The sequence below is a fragment of the Pseudochaenichthys georgianus genome, chromosome 5 (assembly GCF_902827115.2).
Source record: "Pseudochaenichthys georgianus chromosome 5, fPseGeo1.2, whole genome shotgun sequence".
Lineage (NCBI taxonomy): Eukaryota > Metazoa > Chordata > Actinopteri > Perciformes > Channichthyidae > Pseudochaenichthys > Pseudochaenichthys georgianus.
This window is the reverse complement of record NC_047507.1, coordinates 20,321,123-20,342,037: the sequence shown is the minus strand read 5'-3', so window position 1 is coordinate 20,342,037 and position 20,915 is coordinate 20,321,123. Positions and strand designations below refer to the sequence as shown.

Here is a 20,915-nt window from a genome sequence, read left to right as displayed (position 1 = left end):
TGTATCTAAGATGTATTGATGATTTGTGAAACACATTTTAATTAGTCATTAAATAACATTTAAATTAAATATAACAATTATTTAACTAATTCAACTCAAAATATTTAGCAAGTAGTCTACACTGAAAAATAAACGTAAGTTAATATTATTAAGGAAACTCTTTTACTCATCGTAAGAGTGAGAATAATTGTAAATATGAAGTGTACCCTTAAAAATAATGTTAATATAAGACCCCACTTTAAAGGTAGGTTAGGTAAGAATGGAGAAAGCAGCTCGAATTTGAAAGTACACAACCGAAAAAAATCTGCCCCTTCCTTCAGACTTCCTTACAGAGCCCCTCCTCCAACACATACGAACACGCACATGACCAATGACGGCACGAGATAAATTTGTGCACGAGATGGAAGGCTGACAGGCAGGTAGGCCATCCAAATAACTGCCACGGGCCGAGGCAGATGATTGGACTTGCTTTTTACAGCGCCACGGCTTCCACAGATTAAATATTTGTATATATTTATTGTCAAAGCATTTAATGTATTCATTGCTATCGGGATGTTAAGAGCATTCCATGGAATATAACGGGTGGGGAACCTTTTTCCTCTCAAGGGCCATTTAAATGTTTTCAACATCCTCCGAGGGCCGAACAAATTATTGACCTTTGCTTAAAAAACTAAAATCACAGTCCATTAATTTCGCCTTTCTTTCATGCAGTGCAAAGAAAAAGCAACCTCTTAATCCAGATATTTTACCATGACTCGCGTATGCATGCACGTGCACGGTTGTGGCATGACCACCAAAACAGAAAGATATGGATACAAGATGTGTGCAAAATAATGTATTTAGTTTCATATCCATGTGGAAATGATTTAAGTGGTGGGGGACCTAACCTCCTCTAGGGGGGTCCGGAAGGTTTTTTTTTTTAAATGTTGAAGTTAAAAGCATCAATCTGGTGCACTTTGAGAGCAACATTAAGAGATCTATGGATACATCTCTCAACACCCAGATGAAACAGAACTGCAAGCAGATTTCTTTTTCTTTATGGATATTTTACAAATCACTCCCCTTTTAAACTGTATTATTTATTTATTTTATTTTACTGTCATATAGCATTTTATATAGTAGTTTACTTCTCTTATTTTGTATAACTATAATGATCATATAAAGATGTGCCTTTACTTCACTGGTTGGAGAAAAAGCTTCTTATATTCGTTAGCATAGCTAGCTAACCAGATGCTAATAACAACAAAGTTATTGACTGTATGATCAGTATGACAGATGAGCAGATCGCCACTGGGCTTTCAACTAAAGACACAGCCACGGAAAAACTGCGGCATGTGTACGGCTCCTTATGGGTTCTGCCATTTTTGAAGTGTCGGAGCCGCGTTCTGGTGCTCTCCGTTAGAACTACTGTCTATACCAAAAAAATAGAACGTACCCAATACACGTGTCTTTTTCTAACTCAAAATGAACATTTCAATGTAATGCTAATTTACAACTCTTTGAACTAAACAAAACTGGGATTTTGATGTTGTTGTCGTAATGTGCGGTCAGGTTAACGTTATGGGTCTGGACTGTTTACAAACTTCTGGGGGTTCAAATTATTCCGAGGGCCACGAACGCACCATAAAATTAACATATTTTTCTGATGAACCAGGATGACATTTATTTAAAATTGGTTTAAAGAGTATTATGTATATCCCACTGATGCTAAATTGAAGGAGACATTAAAAACGAGACGGGAGGAGATACAGTTTGAACGCTACAGGACAGTTAGCATCGCTAGCTAACGGTAGACCTTAAAAGCTTAAAACGGTAACTAGCTAGTTTATCGGCTTTTTAATAATTTTAAGTAGATATAATATTTAATTCCACGGTATTTAACTTCGTCGAATGGAACTTTGTGAGGATGGACAGCTTCAAAGTGAATCCACAGATATAAATGCGTGTGGAACGGAGTGTGATGTGGTTCTCCGGGCTGGCAGCGACCATCCCGTGACCTGCGACCCGAGAACCCTGCACAACCTGACGGCCTTAGAGAAGAGCTGCCCGCTGCCCCCGTCCTGTGGTAAGGTGCAGACAGACATCGAGCCCCACATGCGGAGGATACTGGCAGTATGGATGTTTCAGGTGTGCAAATCAGTCAGAAAAGTTCAAGTGTATCTCAAATTGTTATTAGTGATGACGTTGATTTTGTAATTTCATATCAGGAATAGCCTATCTGACTTTGTATCCTCAAATCAAAAAGAAAAAGTCTATATATCTCTCGTAGCTGACTTTAAAAGCAACATATGGGTGTTTTGTAGGTGTGTGAGGAGCAGAAATGTGAAGAAGAGGTGTTCCCATTGTCGGTGTATTTGCTAGACTGTTACCTGAGCCGCTTCGCCACTGAAAAGTCCAACCTGCAGCTTTTAGGGTCTGTTTGCATGTTCCTGGCCTCCAAAATGAGACAGACTGTCCACCTGACGGCCAGTACGCTTTGCATCTACACAGAAAACTCCATTTCAGTTTCAGACATCCTGGTAAGTATACCTAAACTTTGTGGAGTAGTGACTTATCACTACTGTATACTCTACTGTACATGTACCCATAAGCAATGTAGCTAGCTTGGCCTATGGGTTTTTAAAAATATTCAGGCCTACCAGTCATTGGAACCAAATCCAAAATAGGCCTGTCAGAATAACTACATTTGTTGGACGATATATATTTTCCTAGAAATAAAGCCTATAAACACTATTACTTTCATTCAAAACAAATCTATGCCAGTGATAAGCATAATATATCATGGTATAATACTGCAAGTATACTCTTTCAAAGAGCAATGCACTTTTCATAATAATATTCAGTGATTTGGGATCCAATTTAACAAATAATCAGATAAATAGAAATATATATGATAAGTCGATAACACACTTATCATCAAAGGCCCTATGCCAAAGACATTGGATACCCAAATATACAATTGATCCCACTGGGATTCCCTCAGATGTTAGACATAGCTTTGTCTTATGTGTATGTGTGTGTGTGTGTGTGTGTGTGTGTGTGTGTGTGTGTGTGTGTGTGTGTGTGTGTGTGTGTGTGTGTGTGTGTGTGTGTGTGTGTGTGTGTGTGTGTGTGTGTGTGCGTGCGTGTGTGCGTGCGTGCGTGCGTGCGTGCGTGCGTGCGTGCGTGCGTGCGTGCGTGTGTGTGTGTGTGTGTGTGTGTGTGTGTGTGTGTGTGTGTTTGTTTCAGCAGTGGGAGGTGGAAGTTGTGTCCAGGTTAGACTGGTGTCTGGCGTCTGTGCTACCCTCTGACTTCCTGGAGCCAGTTCTGCACGCTCTCCCCTTTGTTCAGCCCCACCACTTTCCTAACATGCGCAGGCATGTTCACTCCTACATTGCTCTGTCAGTCACTGGTAAGTTCCCTATCGAATACAAGATGCTTTTTCCCCTAATAAAGTACACGAGAAGAGAATATGCATCAGCAGTGGATGCAAGTATTGTACCATATATATATAAATATCTCTGTTCAATTATTTATGTGCCCAATAATAAGGCTATTGTAGCAATAAAAGTAGGATTTGATATCCCTTGTCATACAATCAGTGATAAAAAAAAATGGAAGTGAGCATTTAATGTAACAGTGAAAGAAAAGTCTTTCCACACTGTGGACAATGGACACAAAGCAGCCATAACTTGGATTACGATGTGTCAGCAGTTCATTTAGGAGACAAAGAGCTGAGTTTGTGTAATCCTGTATTGTCTGCTGTTAAAGACCAGCGTACAACTATTCAGCTAGATGATTTCCCACGAATCTCTGTGGTGCTGCCCGAGGCAGCAGGTCACAGGGATACGTTCAGTTTAGTGCTGTTTTAGACTACGATGTTACAGCGCATACAATTAAGACAATTCCTGGCTCCCGACAATGTAACTCTTTTAAAAAGGTGTCTGAGCGAGGATTGAATATCTATTGCTTCGTCTCAGTGTATCTCCTGCCTGAAGCAATTAGGATAATCGATCACATTATCAGGTTTTGGAAAATGTCTGCTTTTGTCCATCAGGGTGTGTCTACAATGGTGGCATCTGGTTGAATGTCAACTGCTAGCCTTGCCTATTTAAGCACCTGCTGCAATAGTCTACAATACTTCAAGTGAACAACAATTGCCCATCATAATTAGTCAATTAAGTGTGATTAATTTTAAGGTAAGTTATATCCCTCTCTTTTCCTCAGACGGCAGGTTTTCAGTGTTCTCTGCTTCCACTGTTGCATGTGCCTGTGTGAGCATTGCCACACAGAGGCTACAGTTATCGGACTCCTCTCATTCAGTGATGACGTTTTTGGCCAACCTTTTGGTCATTGATCTGGTAAGGGTAATATTTAACTGACATTTGTCTATAATATTTTTTGGGTCTTTGCCCTATTGTAAACATTGTCGGGAATGTTTGTGATCATTTTAGAAAGCACTCTGATAACAGTCTTTGGGAAAAATAAATGTTTGAAATTTGTTTAGAAGAGTCAGTTATCATGTACATGGATTATTAGTCAATATCCATAGAAAGAAAGTCTGTCCATGTCCCATTGATGAACTTATGCTTGTGTCCCTGATCATGAACAGAGCCCCGTCCTCCTCTGCTATGAGCAACTGGTCAGTGTGTTGGAGCTCAGCCTACCAGGCAAGTGTTAGCAGATCAGGAGCAAACAGCTCAGAGATCAGCTACACCCCTGTTGTCTTTCAGGATGCTGTATTGACACCAGTGACATCTCCCCAGGAAATCCATCTCAAGCACTCCTCCCTGACATGACAGGCTAAAATGAATTATAGATGCATGTACATGTAGAAGAAAGAGCCAAAATATCAAGATAAATGTTTCTAAATGCCATTTCTCTTTTATCATAGTTGTTTGCAAGTTCCTTCTGCGACATGTAGAGCTTTTACAGTTTGAGATTGCTTTGTTATATCTACTTTTCAAATATATATATTTAGCATTCATCTTGATTAATTGAAAATGTAATGAAATCTTTATATCTGGACAGTTCTAATGATTTTGAAAAGATGTTTTAGGCATGGTTTCAACACAGTATTGAATTCCCTTGTGGCTTTTATCAATATTCGGCAACATAAAAGATGTTGTAAAAAGAAATAAACATTTGCATGTGGGTCACATAAAACAATGTCCAGCATTCAAGTTCTCATTTTTTTTTTATTGATTTCCTCATCCCAGGCATAACAGCATGGCATATCACATGGTCATATAAACGATAAGCCCAGTAACTTTGGCAAACAGGGTTTGTTGCTGTTAAAGAAAATAATATTAACAGGACCTGCAACTTCTGGGTCAAGAGGGAGAGATAAACAGTAATGAAATGCCCAAACGCACTTTATATATTGTACAAAAAAACCCATTTTAGACCCGTCTTCCTCTGTGTCACACTTGAAGAATAAAATATTCAGATTTCTGTGACATAATAGAAATGAATGACAATAACTTCCAGTTGAAATAAGGCAGTTTACGTTTGTATAGGCTTTACATTCCTGATCAGATTCTTATTTTGGCAAAGAAATAACCATAAATAACTGAAAATATACACATTTTACCATTCCAGTTCCTTAATAAAAGCATGGCTTTGCAGCATCTGGGTACTGCAACTTATTATACAATAACTTAATACTTCAATTATAGCTGATAAATACATTGTATGCATCAGGTTTCCATGGGGTAATAGAGTGCGGAAATGTTCCAGGCCTGGGTTTATGTTCTAATTTAATCCCAGCAGGCCAATCCAATTAAGCAACTGCAGCGTGACATTTCATACAGAAAGAAAGAAACCCTTTTTCCCTGATTACCAGGAGGCCATTCATAAAGCAGGAGTTGGAACCAGATAACGTGTCAAACTTAATGAATCTTATCAGCATTTATAAATCACAATTTTACGATTGTACATTTGGAAACATAATGCTTTATTAGTTTAAGGACACACTTCTAATCCGGCTTTGTGAAATACTGTACCGCCGCTCATGTCAAGAATATTTAAGATATCTTGTACATTCAGTTGAAGGGCTATACATTGTACACAGCCTAGAGGAGAGAGCTGGGGCACCATTTTTAGAATTTCAACTTGCGACCTGCAAAACTTTAAAAAAACTCAAGTAAGCCCCACCTTTCCTGTGAAACTGCCACCTGCACACAGAGTGAATGACCGGTGCTGTTGTGCTCAGGAGCAAAAAGCAGGTTCAACTGGTTATGCTCAATGTGAGTCATATGCGTCATGATTATCATTCAAGTATTATCCAAACTCGAAATAAGTAATTTCAAGAAGAACAAAAACAACAATTGAAAAGAAATGCTCTTTGAGAGCTGAAGTCCCTGTTACAAACAAACGTTCCTCTTGGAACTTTTTTATATTGCTTTGAATAAAGACAAACAAAAAAAGTCCAATGACATAGCACATTTCATCTTTGGTATCCATGAAATGTCATTTTCCTCATACCCAAAGCTGTAAAATACCCATCCTAGCATTACATCTGGTCATTATTGCTTAAAAAAAGAGTGAAGGTTCACGGATTATCAGCTGTTAAATTGTAAACACTTTATCAAACTGTCCTGTAGACAATAAAATACACTTACTCTGTGGCTTAAGCAATATTCAAATAACCGCTGACTGTTAGTCCGTTTTTTTGTCAATTGTCACCGAGCAAAGTGTTTAACACACTGTTTTTGACGTAGTAGACCAGAGTGTTTGACCCACATCAGCTTCTTTCACTGAGGTTCTTTGAAATGGAAATGTTTAACTGCAGCATCATTCTTATACAAATACTGTGCCATCTGGTTATTTATAGCCTGTTTACTCAAATTACAGGCCCCAATCACCATACAATACAATCGGATGTTTAACAAGAAACCTCTTGTGTTTTTGGTTCTGTGCAAATCCCTGAAGTTAGCTGATCATTATTACTAACATTTACTAGTGATTTCGCTTAATGCACTTTGGCTTTTGAGTATTCAGTAGTTAGCTGTTCGTCAAAACTTCTGAAAAACAAGTCTTTAGTCAGTGTTCTTCAATAATAACTGGACTTCAGCTTGCTGCAGAGCCTCGTGTAACCACGGCCTGCTTGTAAGCCTCTGTAACATTATCACAGTCTGTGATGGAAAAGGCACTGTCAGCCACTCCAGCCTCGTAGCAGTTCCAGGACCGCAGTGGCCCGGCCCCCAGCATCCTGTCTTCTTTGATATCCAGCAGGTTGTCAGCAGACACACATCCTCTCAAGCTAGGCTTGGCTGGTGTTTCCACTTGTGCTGGATGTCGTACATGGTCTGGCAGATCCAGCTGGTCAAAGGACTCAGAAGACAGAATGCTGTCCTCGCTGATGGCGCCACTCGGCCTCGACCTGGCGCCTGTGCACGGTAAAGAAGCTGCCAGCTGGTCCAGAGAGCCAAACTCCTGCAGCCTGCCGGAGGAGAACTTTCCATTGCGCTTCAAAATGCCTTTCTTATGGGTTGGTGCTGAAGGGCACTCTTTAGTTTGTGGTGCCCAGCCAGAATCACTGTTGTCAGGAGAGGAGGAGTAGTACCCGGACTCGTGCTCGGTGGGCTTCTTTAGGATACCTTTGCGGGGCAGCAGTGCAGCCGAAGGAGCATTAGCCGCTGTAGCATCACCCAACATTTTCTGAGGCTCCACTGGACTTACAGCAGGGGCTTCACTCGGGGCCTTCTGTTTCACACTGTTGCGCCTCTTTAAAATACCCTTATAGGGGTGACTGTCTGTGCTTACTTCATGAATGGTCTGGGAGACATTGTTTTCTTTTCGTGACCTTCGCAGAGAGTGCTGCCGGACTACATCCCCTCCTGGTGAACGGAGCAGGCAGCGCATCTTGGAGCCATTCTCCAGCAAAGGTCTTGATGTACGGCGCAGCCAACTAGCAATGCTAGCCAGCCCAGCAGGGTGTGATGTGCAGGGGGAGGCTGGTGAAGGGGTCTGCTCTAGTGGACTGCTCTTTGTTTCGGCCAGTAATGGCTGCTGGTAGCCCCAGTTAAGCCACCAGTGTCCTGCAATCTCCTCTATTGTGGCCCTGCGCTCGGGATTTACCATTAGCATCCAACGTATAAGCCCACATGCATCTAAGAGGAAGAGCAATCGAGAAAAGAAAACCTGTTAATCTTTCCATTTTAATCCAGACCATGACTAGAATAAAAAGTTGCGATGAAAGACTCACCAGAGGGGTTGGTGGGTTTACGATAGTTTCCAGTGCTGATCTGTTGGACCAATGCCTTGTGGTTGTTTCCATCAAATGGCATGGTGCCGTGAACCATCGTGTACAACAGCACACCAAGAGACCAGGTGTCCACCTCCGGCCCACGGTAAGGCCGTCCATTGACGATCTCCGGGGAGGCGTACAGAGGGCTGCCGCAGAAGGTCTGGAGAAACTCATCACGCTGGTAGAGGTTGGACAGGCCAAAGTCTGCAATCTGTGAGAACAAGAAGTAACATTACTTAACATTACTTAACATTAACCTGAGAAACATAGTATTTTCATTAGATCAGAGTAGGAAGAAAATGTGGTATTAATAGATTATCAATATTACACCTGATAAAAGTGTTAATTATCCAGTGGCACGTTAATAATTTATGTTCCTTCTGTTCTTGCTCTACCTTCTTCCCCAAACAACCCACACAAAATGTGTGTAATTCATTTGCCAAAAGAGAGAGAAAAAAAGTATTCTGTCAAATATTATCATACAGTTTATGGATATTACACATGTCCTTTATATCTTTACACAAAGCACCATCTGCTGTCATATATATATAATCTAAACTAACACAGATGATATAACCTAACACTGCAGACTTTTATACTTATGTGTGTAAATGTGTAGTTGTGTTGGTTGGAACTTGTCCCATAAACATACCTTCACGTTGCCGTTGCCATCTAGTAAAATATTCTCCAGTTTCAGGTCTCGGTGTACTATTCCATTCTGAGAAGGAGGGGAAATAAAGATATTAGTTTTTTGTATTTTAAATGATAATGTCTCCACCTGGGCCATTATGCACCAGTTTACTGGAAGTGGTCTTTTTCCTATAAAAGGATCAGTCATTACTGCGACAGAACACATTCTTTTCTGAGATTTTGTTCTGGTACATCAGCTGTGCTTCATTGTCCTCCGCTCTGTAGGGGGGCATGCCTTTGACTCGAGGACAGCCTGAACGTGTTGCTCTCGAACATGCAGGTCAACTACTTCTGCTGCTTGTAGCAACGGATACATTATATTTGAAGCATTTAGTAATTGTTAAGATGCAGTCATAAAGAAACTATTGCGTGCAGTACTTTATAATTCATCTCATTTACCATAATATAACCAATTTTTAAAAGATGGCTATGTTCAATCAATGTATAAAGTAACATGGAAAATTAAACATTTAACAAGACGTCATCAGCACTCAATAAAAGTGAAATGAGACAGATGGTTACCACAAAATATGACAGGGCAATTCACTCTGTAAATACTGTCTAGCAAACCTGTAACAGCTCTGCTGCAATAAAATATAGTGTGTTGTAAAAACCACAACTGATTATGTGTGTGTGTAGCCTTTCTGTTCCATCACACCCTCATTAAGAGTGTCAGACCGTGCATGTTGTGTGTGTTGGGACGGTTGACCTTTAGCCCTGACGCTAGCTCTCTGCAGACAAACTGTTCATTTCCCCCTGCATCGTTCACACAGCCTCCCTGTGCAGATCAGCAGGCGCACACTGAATAATGCCCATTATGTAACTTTGGGGGTGCCGCTGCCCTGGAAAAAAACAATGAGCGAAGCAGCTAGTCTGAGTGGGGCTCTGCGTCATCAGCTTTAACGTACTGTAGCAGCCACGCATGATGGGAACTGAGATAGATAATATACCTACATTTTGTTTTTCAAAACTTGATTCCAATGTCCCATGATTACATCTTCTGTAAAAGAAAACAATGTGCTCTGTATAAAATGATTGGATTATGAGAGACTGCCCTACCTGATGGCAGTAGTGCACAGCAGATACAATCTGTCTGAAGAAGCTCCTGGTGTCCCGCTCAGAGATGCTCCTCTTGTCACAGATGTAGTCGTACAGGTCTCCCCGGCTGGCATACTCCATCACAATCACAATTTTGTCTTTGTTCTCAAATACTGAAACAAAAAAAACACCTTTTATTTAGGATTTCATACTCAACTAATCACCCTAATGGAACTGAATGATTTGGACTGATCAGTACAAACACACACTGTATGTTCAATTAAGGACGCATTGAAAACAAACTACAGAACTTCCTTTAGCCCCTATTTCACTCCTCTGATTAGGATAAACAGGGCCCCATGATGATTGTATTGTAATTAAACATGCACTGAAGTGGACAAACACTGAATGATGACCATCTGATCAGGCGTGAGAGGCACTGGAAGACACAAGGCCTGCACATTATCCCACAGCGCTGACGGGGTATAAACCCTTATGTAACGTAGCATCTTCTGCACAAAAGACTTGCGTGACCAAACTCGGAATCTCAAACAAAGACTGTTTGAGAAATCTTTTCAGGTATCACTTTTCACGCTGCATGCTGGAGATTCAGTCACGATGTAAACGATGAAACTACACACAAAAAGCATCACATTTTGCATACTGTACCTTCATATATGGTGATGATGTGTGGGTGGCAGAGTGAGGACATGATCTCAATTTCTCTGCGAATGTGAACCAGGTCTTGCTCATCTTTGATCTTCTCCTTTCTGATCGACTTTATGGCAACCTGAACAAAGACAAAATGAAAATTAATCTATTTTTACTTACTTGTACGGAATATTCAATAACATTTTACAGCTTTAGTTTTCTAGGAGTCAAATATTTTCTTTAAAAGCCACTGTGTAATAATCATCAGCCGCTGTGGCCACAAGTAATAATTTCAGAATAATGATAAACATTAACACAGTGTAGCCGGAGCACAATTTTGGAGGAGTCCTAAAAACAATAAACCGTCTTTGTAGTGTTAGTTACACAGCAATAATCATTTTTAATGGTTTGCCAACATAAGCCTCAATGAGATACTTGTCAAACCAGACGAGTGAGGCTGCATACTGAAATTCACAAGGGTGTGTTTCATTGGTAATTAATCCAAATTTACAGTTGGAAGAATACACTTAAGCATTGCAATATTATGTTTTGGGACGCTGTCTCCACTCTTAAAAACAATACATATATCTAATAGATTTCAGGCAAATATTTATGGCAGACAGCGGCTCAGACTGCAGTAAAACTGTCATACATGCAAATCTCACTTCTGATTGCATAAAACACCTTTTTCATTCAAATGATTTCCTAAAAAAAAAAAATCGCAGTCGCATGATATCAGCTTGCTTATTATCTCAATATATTTAATGTAAATCCTGAATCGTATCCCCAGATTCTTGCCGAAGTGTTTTTCTTGGTGCCATGTCTGCCATTTGGCAATAGTTTCGTTTTTTTTTTTAAGAACTCTTATTCATTCTGCCTTCAATAAGACTAGCCTTCCGTCTGAGGTATGTCCTCTTAGGAGAGGAACAATGGGCAGTGAGCCGTAAATTCTGCTCCGGGTCAACTATTGTGTGCTGTAATGAAATCCATTGTCTGCTGTTACGTCTGTGAGACTCATACAGAAGAATAAAGAAATGTAAATCTGAATAGTATCTGTTGTGGAGCTTTTAACATGTCTGTATGTCTTCATGTTGTGTTTGACCCCCAGATGCCTGAGATTCCTCTGTGCACCGAGTGCGTCATCAGACTACCCCGACGCTGAAGGGTGTCATGAGGCACCAGGAGGGCAGCAGTGGTGGGGGGGTGTCCTTGTTTTCTCTCCTTTCAAACCCCTGAGGCTACAGACACGAGGGAAGTGAGTAAAGCAGTGACTTGTCATATCAGTCCCAACACACAACTGTCTCCTGTCATGAGTCACCGTCTGGCCTCGGCGCTCCTCCGGGTCAGCATGGTGTCCACACCACATAGCTTTCTCCCCGATTCTGGGAACCGTGGTTTCCTTCTTTTGTTTGCACAGCTTTCAGACAGGCTGGACTCCCACTCATGATGAGTTCACATCCCTGTGCAGTTATCCCTGTGTGTGCAGTCTTTGTAACGGTCAGCATGTTCCACGCAATAGGCACTGAGGTCTAAAACTTTGAGTTCCTGTACGAATAAACCCATATTCTTCGCACTTGAACAACAATTTGAGGTGTAACTCTTGCATAGCCAACGAAGCCAACTGGAAGGGCTAGTGTTAGCTTGTGGATATGTATGATTCATTTAAAGCGAAGAGCAAAATAAATAAAATGTAACTTCTCACCCGACACATTGCATTTCACATTAATACGAATATTCCCGAAATAACTAAGCCCATTTCAATATAAACCAAAATAATCATTAGGGTTAGTTACGTACCCTTTTTAGTGAATATCTCCGACTGACCTAATACTGCATTAACATTATAAGTTAACTTTGAAACATACACATTTGCCCATGTATGCACACATAAATAAAATACCTTAATTAACAAAGCATTGGCAGTTAATTGTAATATATTCTTTCCCCTACTACAACTAGTATTAATAGTAGTAGAATACTTTTATTGGGCAAAACTATGGATTAGAGCTGAAACCAATGAGGGAAACTTATCATTAAACATTCTGATGATTAATCATTCATATACCATTTTCCTAGCAAATAATCCAAGTTCCTGGTTCTTATTTTGCTGATTTTCTTTGAATTTGTGTTTTTGGGGAATTTTTATAGACCAAGAAGTAATAACGACAATTTATTGCAGCCCTACATTTCATATTTACTCACTACTGCTTTACATTTTTTCCATAGGCATTTACTTGCTTAATTTGTTAAATGTAGTAACAATTAGTTTGAAACTAGCTAGTTGCCACTGAAGACTGAGAAGAGACTTTGCCCTCAGTAATAGATTTGTAAATACCTTGTGAAACCCTAAAAAAGTGTTAAGTAACAGATGCACATTTAGAATTCATGTCACGCAGCGATGTGTGTTGAAACCTCCAACCTAAGTGGGTTATGTAATCAAATCATGCATGTAGATAATGGGAACAGCTGTAGTGCCAACGCACGCAAGATGAAGCCATCCTTTGTGCCGTGTCCCTCCCCGTGTCAAATTACATATCTTTGTCCGTTGTGTTGTCAATACTAAAAGGTAGGTGGATAAAAACAACACCGATGAATGTTTCTCCGTTCTATGTTTACTGCTGTTTGAGCCGTACTGAATTCAAAACATACATTTGGGATAATCAGTATTTTGATGTTTGAACATAGGTTTCAGGCAGGACTATAACAAGGTAGCTGCCTTCAGGGATCAATTTCAGACACCAACTTATATCCTATAAAAGCAAAGTGCATCAGCAGCGGGAAGTCGTGTCACAGCAGAGATTTTGTTGGTAGACAAGGCTGAACCTGTATCACTACTTGTTTACTGCAGGTACAAAGGGGGAATTCCTGACTAACTTCCTTGACTTCCAAGCGCTTTCACTCATGAGTTAACACAGAGTATTTCTCATAAACATCACCTGTCAGCTGAGCCCAAATTGCTGGCAAAGAGACTTCATTTCCAGGCCAAGTATCTGTTTTGGTTTTTTTTGATTGGTCACCATGCCTTTTTTTTTTTTTTTAAAATAGGTGTGCTTTTTGTTTTAAATACTTTGCCTATAATTTACATTTCCTGTTGCATACACTACACTATGGAAACAAGAATATACGATCTAACAAATTGTAGATTATTGATAGAGGAACATATTGTATTACGCAGACTCGATTGCCTGTTTATAAATCATAACTAGTGAAACCAAATGCGGTAAAAAGCAGATGCCCTACAGTAAACCTTCAAGAAGTCATTCGTTTTTGTTTTTAGAAAGGTGGTCATTTGCTCTTTATGGCCATTATATATGCAGTTAAATTGCATTGCATTGTATTGAGGTGTTACTTAGGTTTAGTCTACCATCATTCATAAATAGGTAATGCACTTGTAGACATTTAAGAATACAAGCACTTCTGATGCAAGAAATAAGTAAAACACGATCTAATTTGGATACACTATAGCATTTGTTTTTATCTTTCAACAAAAAAGGCATTTCCATGTGTTTGCCAACTCCTCCCAGTGTCTCAGGGTTATCTCTGTCAAGTCTGTTTTAAATTCCTCCCATTTCCCCTTAGGTCCCAGGGAACTGGAATTCACCTAAACCCCATCCAGCTTTATCACAAAAAGTTACCTAACTTTCCCGTTTAAATAGCTGAGACAATGTCACACAACCTTTCCAACGAAACGCCTTTCCTTTATTCTCTTAATGCCAAAGAGGGGCCAAAAGGAGGTGACTTATTGTGCAGTGACAGCATTACAGGATCCAGGGTGATCTTATACACACGTAGTGATTTGTTTTCAAACGATATTTTTTAGCACATCACAAATAACTTATTCATAGGTTTATCTCACACACAGGACCATCTATGTGTGAACTGGTATCACAATGTGAAAATGTTGATTTTACTACCTACACTACTTAATTATTATTATTCTCATTTTTATATTATGATTATTACGAGGTTAATGATTTGCTTTTAGTTCAAACAAAGGACTAACATTGCAAAGTACAAACAAAGTGTCAACCAGACGTGTTGGTATCCACTGATACAGTTGGTCAATCAATCAATCAATCAATCAATGTTTATTTATATAGCCCAATATCACAAATGTTGGTGAGAATACAATGTTAAGATTAGTATAAGGGTTGCAATTTAGCAAATATTAAAATAAACATCGTATTCAGTGATCTAATCAGAAGCAAGGACTTGACACAGCTTTCAGAAAAACTATGAGAAAAGTAAGAGCAGCCCCCCTTAAAACAAACACAGTGAAGTCTGAGGGCAAACATTAGCTGGTTTGTCAACTTACAAATAAATAACCGCAGCAGACACAAACATACCTCCTTTATTAGTTTGTAATTATTTACAATGAGAAACTGGAAGCCAGCCTTGAATAATTTATATCCATATTATGTGTGCAAACATTACAGCTCTCTGTCGCTAAGCAACATATGGCTAATGAACAGGAACATACTTCAATACCGACTGTAGAGGATCAAAACAAGTATGTCAAATTGTAATTAAATAATATAGTCAGTTCTTACCAGTCTCCCGGATCTTTCCTTGGCTTTCTTCACTTTGCCGTAGGTTCCTTTCCCCAGGGTCTCCAGAAACTCGTACCTGTGTTTCAGGTTGTGTTTGTGGTGGTGTCTCTTCACCGCTTGTCTTTTCACGGTCACCTGGGACGGGGCTTTTCCAAAAACAGGAGCATTTTCGGTTGAACAAGCCCCAACAGACGGCCTAGGGTTTGACGAAAGACTGGAAACATTTAAGTCCGCCATGCTGACACAACGGTGTTGTTCTTGTTGGCTTGTTTACGGATGCAGGTGTCGTTGTTAAAGTGCATTCCCCCGTGCGGAGCTCTGCCGGTGTTGGAGCAAGTTGCTACCAAAGGTACAGATCGGATACAAGTGTAATCATGAACTCCTCCAACTCCGGCAGTGAGACAGACTACTACAAGTGAAACTAAACGCGTGTGTGTCCCCTGTGCGGCGCGGTGACCATTATCAGCAGCAGGTACACGGCGTGCTACGACACGAGCTGACCTCAGCCACGTCAAATAGTGGAGGGGCGGTTCAGGTGCACCGAGGAGCGCTTGATATGGTACACGGGGCAGCGCCGGGGAGTGCAATCACATATTTAGGTCCGTTTTTTGTTTCCCAGGCAGTGGCGGATTTAGGATTGTAGGAGATCCGGGACTTAGCCCGGGAGTTGTTGGGGGGGGGTACAGTGCTATTTTTTATAAGTGGGGGGTGGACCGAACATCCTTTACGTGGGTCGTCGCCTCCTATCGGGGGTCCGGGAAGATTTTTTTTTAAATATTGAAGTTGAAAGCATCAAGCACTTTGAGAGCAACATTAACCCTACCTTAATACTACCTTAAAGCGGACATAAGGCACTGGAGAACACTCATTAACACCCTTTAATGAAGCAAACTAATGTCTTAACTCACTCAAATAGTCGTTTACTTATTAAGGTGAAACGAATGTGCGTAGTTTTAAAGGATGCGGATAGTCTCACCTTGATTCTGGCGCATTGCTTATCGTTTTATAGATCTATTCTGATCCACCATCTTTGTTTGTGACGTAAAAAATGTGTAAGAGTCACGTTTCTGAATCGGACACTCTGAGTGGATGCAGTCACAGCCAATCGGAGTCTGATTCAGAGGGTTGCCTGTCAGTTCCGTTGTTATGTGTACTGAAACGAGAGCCGGTATAATTCCACGCGCAAAAACAAAATAAAAAAGGGAATACGTTATTTTAGTGTCTTAAAAGTAGACTGAGGTATGAAGGGTTAACGTTACATCTTAGAATAATTTTTAGTCATGTTCTGTATACATACTAACATAAGGGTATACTTAGTGTGGTTACTCCATGTTTACTAGCTATAACATTAACGTCAAATCACTCTTTTTCACTTCTTACTCAGTCAGCCAGAGTGCAGATATCACCATTAGATTCACAAACCTGAAACATCATCCATTTCTTCACTGCTGGTGATGACATTGTTGTCAGCTGCTGATACTGCTGCTGCTGCAGCTTGTGGCGCCTGCTTCAATGACAATAACTTTCTAATATCCATAGGCTATTAGCTTAAAACTCGTCAGGCACTAGGAAGGATCACTTCTACTTCAGGGCAGGCTACGCAGTACGCAGGCTAATGTCCCGCAGCGGATGCCTCTCTGGTGGACTCCGGTACTGCACATTACTCCCGAGACGTTTATTTTTTTTAAGTGAAACATCCGGGGCTTTTCAGAAAACATCCGGGGCTTGAGCCCAAGTAGCCACCCCCTAGCGCCGCCACTGTTCCCAGGGAAATAATTCACATTACTTTGACTTTAAAAAGTAACATTTTATTTTTATTTTTTAATGTGACTTATTTGTTCACAAACCTCAAACTCCAATCCAAGTGGTTGTTCAATTATGCTTCACAGTGCAAACTAATATTAGCAGCAGCAGCAGCAGCAGCAGCAGACTGCAACATGAATGTCTTATCGATGGCAGTAGTCCGTGTACCTTAAAAGGTCCGATGGTTGGCTGTGGTGGAAATTACCTTTAAGTACTATTACTTAACCCTTTAACTGCCAGCACCACCATTTGGTAGAGCACATTTTGCGTCTTGATATCTTGTTGAAAAAAAAAGGTGAACTCCATCTGATTCAGCCAGCTCTACCCATGCCAGGTTGACATGTTATGCACAAAACAACCTGTAGATGTCACTGTGGTTCAAACAGAATGCCCTTCAGCAAGCTTCAACTGAGAAAGTTGGCAATGCTAAAAATCACTGCTGAAGAAATCACTCTTTTTGGTCAACTTTTGTAAGGTAACCATATCATTTTTGACATATTTTAGTGGCAGGGCACTGACTGAACATAATTAGATAACTTGATGCACAAAAAAAGTTTTAACAAGGGTGTAATTATTTTTTGGCAAATATGCTCAACCAATCGGTCGAATTGGCCTTTTATGGTAAGCTAGCAATATGACTTTTTCAGAGTTTCAGAGATGTTTTCCAATCAAATATGGTAAATAAATGGCTAGATTCATGGTAATATGACTAAATCTAGTACTGCCTTATCATTATCAGAGTGAAAGAGTGATAATAATTTATATAGCACCTTTCATGCATGGCATTCAGCCCAAAATTGCACACAGATGAGCAAGTTAGGCCAACACAGGATATAGACATTTGCCGTTAGGCCAGTGGTTTCCTATTAGGCCAATTCAGTATATACAGTAAGATGAGCATGAGTATTTTTTTGATCATGAAAAACACTTTACATTACTTTTTTCCATTTTTTTTTTTTTTTTACAATTATAATTTATTATCTTTTATGAATATATCTGGTTGTATATATTGCTCATTTTCCATAAAAGAAACAAATGTATTTGAGTTTGTGTTTTATTTGAGTTTGATGCATACAAATACTGTACTGTATATGATGATTGTTGAAAATGTACTTTTACCATAGAAGGCCAGCTCGACCATTTGGTAGAGGCTCATAAAAACAAAACTGTGTGGTCAGTCAAAAAAAAAAATGTGTTTGTGCTTATTTGTGGCCCATTTGATAAGAATATGCAAACAAATTATTTTTCCATAGCTTTTTTTTTGGTCCGGCAGTTAAGGGTTAAGGCTACTGTAGCCTATTTATAACAACGTTGACGTGCATGTGCTAATTTACTATTCACGCATTTCCATGTATTCTACGTTATTTTATTCTACTACAGTACTATGATAACTTTACTCTACAGAATTAGATGACTGTGATATGAAATATTATATAATAAATCAAACTTAAAATTGGCCACACTTTAACAACCAGCAGATGTTTAGTAAATGCTTATGCATCACAACATATCCATTAATTTAGTATACAACATTTTTCAAACATTTTACTGTAAAGACTTTTGAAGTATTACTTTGAATTTTTTTTAAAGCAGGACTTTTATTTCAAACAGATTATTTCCAAACTGTGGCAGGCTATTGCTTCTTTGATTCAAGTAAATATGTTAGTAGTTCTAATAAGGAGCACAACATGCTCTCCCAGCTTGTGTGCTACTGATGTTATAATCGGTGTGCACAAACATGTACAACAAACGCACCACAACATTAAAAATAGAAAAGTAAGGTACTAGTTGCTTACTAGTTTTCTTATCCACTTACAAATCAGAGGGAGATATCATACTTTTTACTCCACAACATTAACTTGACAGCTTTGGTTACTTTATAGAATAATATGTACAACAACAAAAAACAAAAAATTAATAAAGAAAATTAAACCACCCACATTTTTCAAATTGTTCCACCTTGACCAACTACCAGCAATATTCTTTTATGCATCACTGTTAACATTCTAGTGACATTTTTTATGCAATATATTATGATTCTATTTCAATGTTTTGACATTGAACTATTGCTTTTAACTAAGTAAAACATGCACCTCTAGTTGTAACATAGAAACAAGTAATGTGACAACTACTGCTCAGAACAATCATTTTATTTTTAACCTTTTAGTTTAGTTAAAATAAAAAATGAACGACATATGTACAGAGAATTGAACGCTTGACACCATTTTGCGACGTGCAATAACTGTGAAAAGAGCCACTGGAATAGCACAGTTACAGTCACAAGCACTTACTGTTAATACACTCAGAGATATCATTGGTATCATTATGTGAAAATACTTCTAATGATATAACTATGATATCATTTTATCCTCATCCTGATAACAAAAATCGATTCAAAAACCTTGGCTGACTTCATGGAGCTTAGATGTATGTTACCTTTTAGTCAGGTTCACCCTAAACAGACAGTATGTTGCCTACTGACCTGAGAGAAATACATTGTAGAAAAGAGCAAGTGATTGGATTATAAATGTCGTTAAAGATGTTGGCCACTGGAGGGCACCCTGCAAATTATAAGAATTTGTTGGATGGTTTGAACCACAGTCTATGGTTTGAACAGTTGGTTTAACCCAAATAAGACAGCCAGTGGCTCTGTCACATATTTACCTACCTTCTGATAATAAGCACATGTTCACTGTTTAATATCCTCTTCACAATGTATTATTATTTGACACAGCTGAGCTGATGAATAGATATAGAGAAATCAAATGCTCTACATCTTGAAATGTACTAAAAATAGTGGGACACATTTCCACATTATTTCCACCATAAATAAACATGATTTGTATTTTGTCATTTATGAAATCATAGAGAGAGAATAGACCACTCACAAAATATTGACGCTGTTGTTTATGTAATTCGGTATGTCTGCCAGAAGAGGGGGCTCATTATTTGTATGGAGTCCTATGCTCAAAACTGGTGATAATTTTTTCTACCTCAATAGCCCAATTGCAATGTGTAAGTTAAAGAAAACGGCAGAACTTAAAAGTCTGAATGTGCTGACTCATTAGCTGCTGTAATTTAACACTAAAATCCCTAATCTTTTTAATCTGATTGTATTTAACTTTGACATGGTTCAACCTTTACACTATTTAATAACTGATCACTATGTATACTTTATAGAACATACACATTCTACTGTGCAATATTTGGTCCTGTTCATAGTACACTTCATACATATTAAAGGCAATCCTTTACTTAGGTAAAATAGACATATAAGACACTTTAATACACTCACAATATACTATTCAAATAGGTAAAATACCTATATTGACAAACTTTCTTAAGAAAATCTGAATGTATTATTATTCAAATCTATACTATCTTTACTATAATACACTATCATTCTTACTATTGCCTCCCTGGAAAAGTATACAAGAACTTGGCTGAGGAATTTGGCCTTATTTTTTCTTAATAAATACAGCTTTATTCACCAAGATGGAGATGTAATGACCATGTCATGTTGTTTGCGATGGGGCTGAAAATAGTGCATTTGCTCAGAATAAGAGAAGTGGTCTGTGGTATTTATCTTCTATTTCTTTTTTCTAAAATGTAGGTTGTTCTCTGAAAAGGAGTATGCAAGACTGTTGATTTCTTCTCTCGTCATTGTTTGAAATCCAGCCAATAATTGTAGTGTCATCTGCAAACTTCACAACAGAGTTTACTCGATGTCAAGGGCTGCAGTCATGGGGGATCAGCGTGAACAGGAGAGGGCTGAGGCTGAGTTTACAGCCCTGGGAGGGTACTTTTTTCAGCAGGACAGTGGAGGTGTGACCACCGATCCAAACAGCCTGAGGTCTATTTGTGAGGAACCCATTATCCAGTTGCAAAGTATACCAGGGTACTAAGTTTGCCAATCAATTTCATAGTGGAGATTGATGTGTGAGCTGAGATCT

At 39.2% G+C, this 20,915-nt stretch overlaps 2 protein-coding genes across 2 annotated transcripts; one reads left to right on the top strand and one right to left on the bottom strand.

Moving 5' to 3' along the window:
- The first annotated feature begins 1,707 nt into the window (after window positions 1-1,707).
- On the top strand, window positions 1,708-5,062 carry ccnd3 (cyclin D3). Its single transcript, XM_034082838.2, is given in 6 exon segments — window positions 1,708-2,127; window positions 2,304-2,519; window positions 3,229-3,391; window positions 4,207-4,340; window positions 4,592-4,647; window positions 4,649-5,062. Coding segments are annotated over 6 exon segments (936 nt in total). The 5' UTR covers window positions 1,708-1,890; the 3' UTR covers window positions 4,779-5,062.
- A 95-nt stretch (window positions 5,063-5,157) lies between these two features.
- Window positions 5,158-15,729, bottom strand: nuak2 (NUAK family, SNF1-like kinase, 2). Its single transcript, XM_034082837.2, has 6 exons — window positions 15,160-15,729; window positions 10,628-10,748; window positions 9,980-10,131; window positions 8,883-8,948; window positions 8,189-8,441; window positions 5,158-8,093 (listed from the first exon to the last, which is right to left on the bottom strand). The coding sequence occupies exons 1-6, from the start codon at window positions 15,394-15,396 to the stop codon at window positions 7,051-7,053; spliced, it is 1,872 nt and encodes a 623-aa protein (XP_033938728.1). The 5' UTR covers window positions 15,397-15,729; the 3' UTR covers window positions 5,158-7,050.
- Window positions 15,730-20,915: the final 5,186 nt, after the last annotated feature.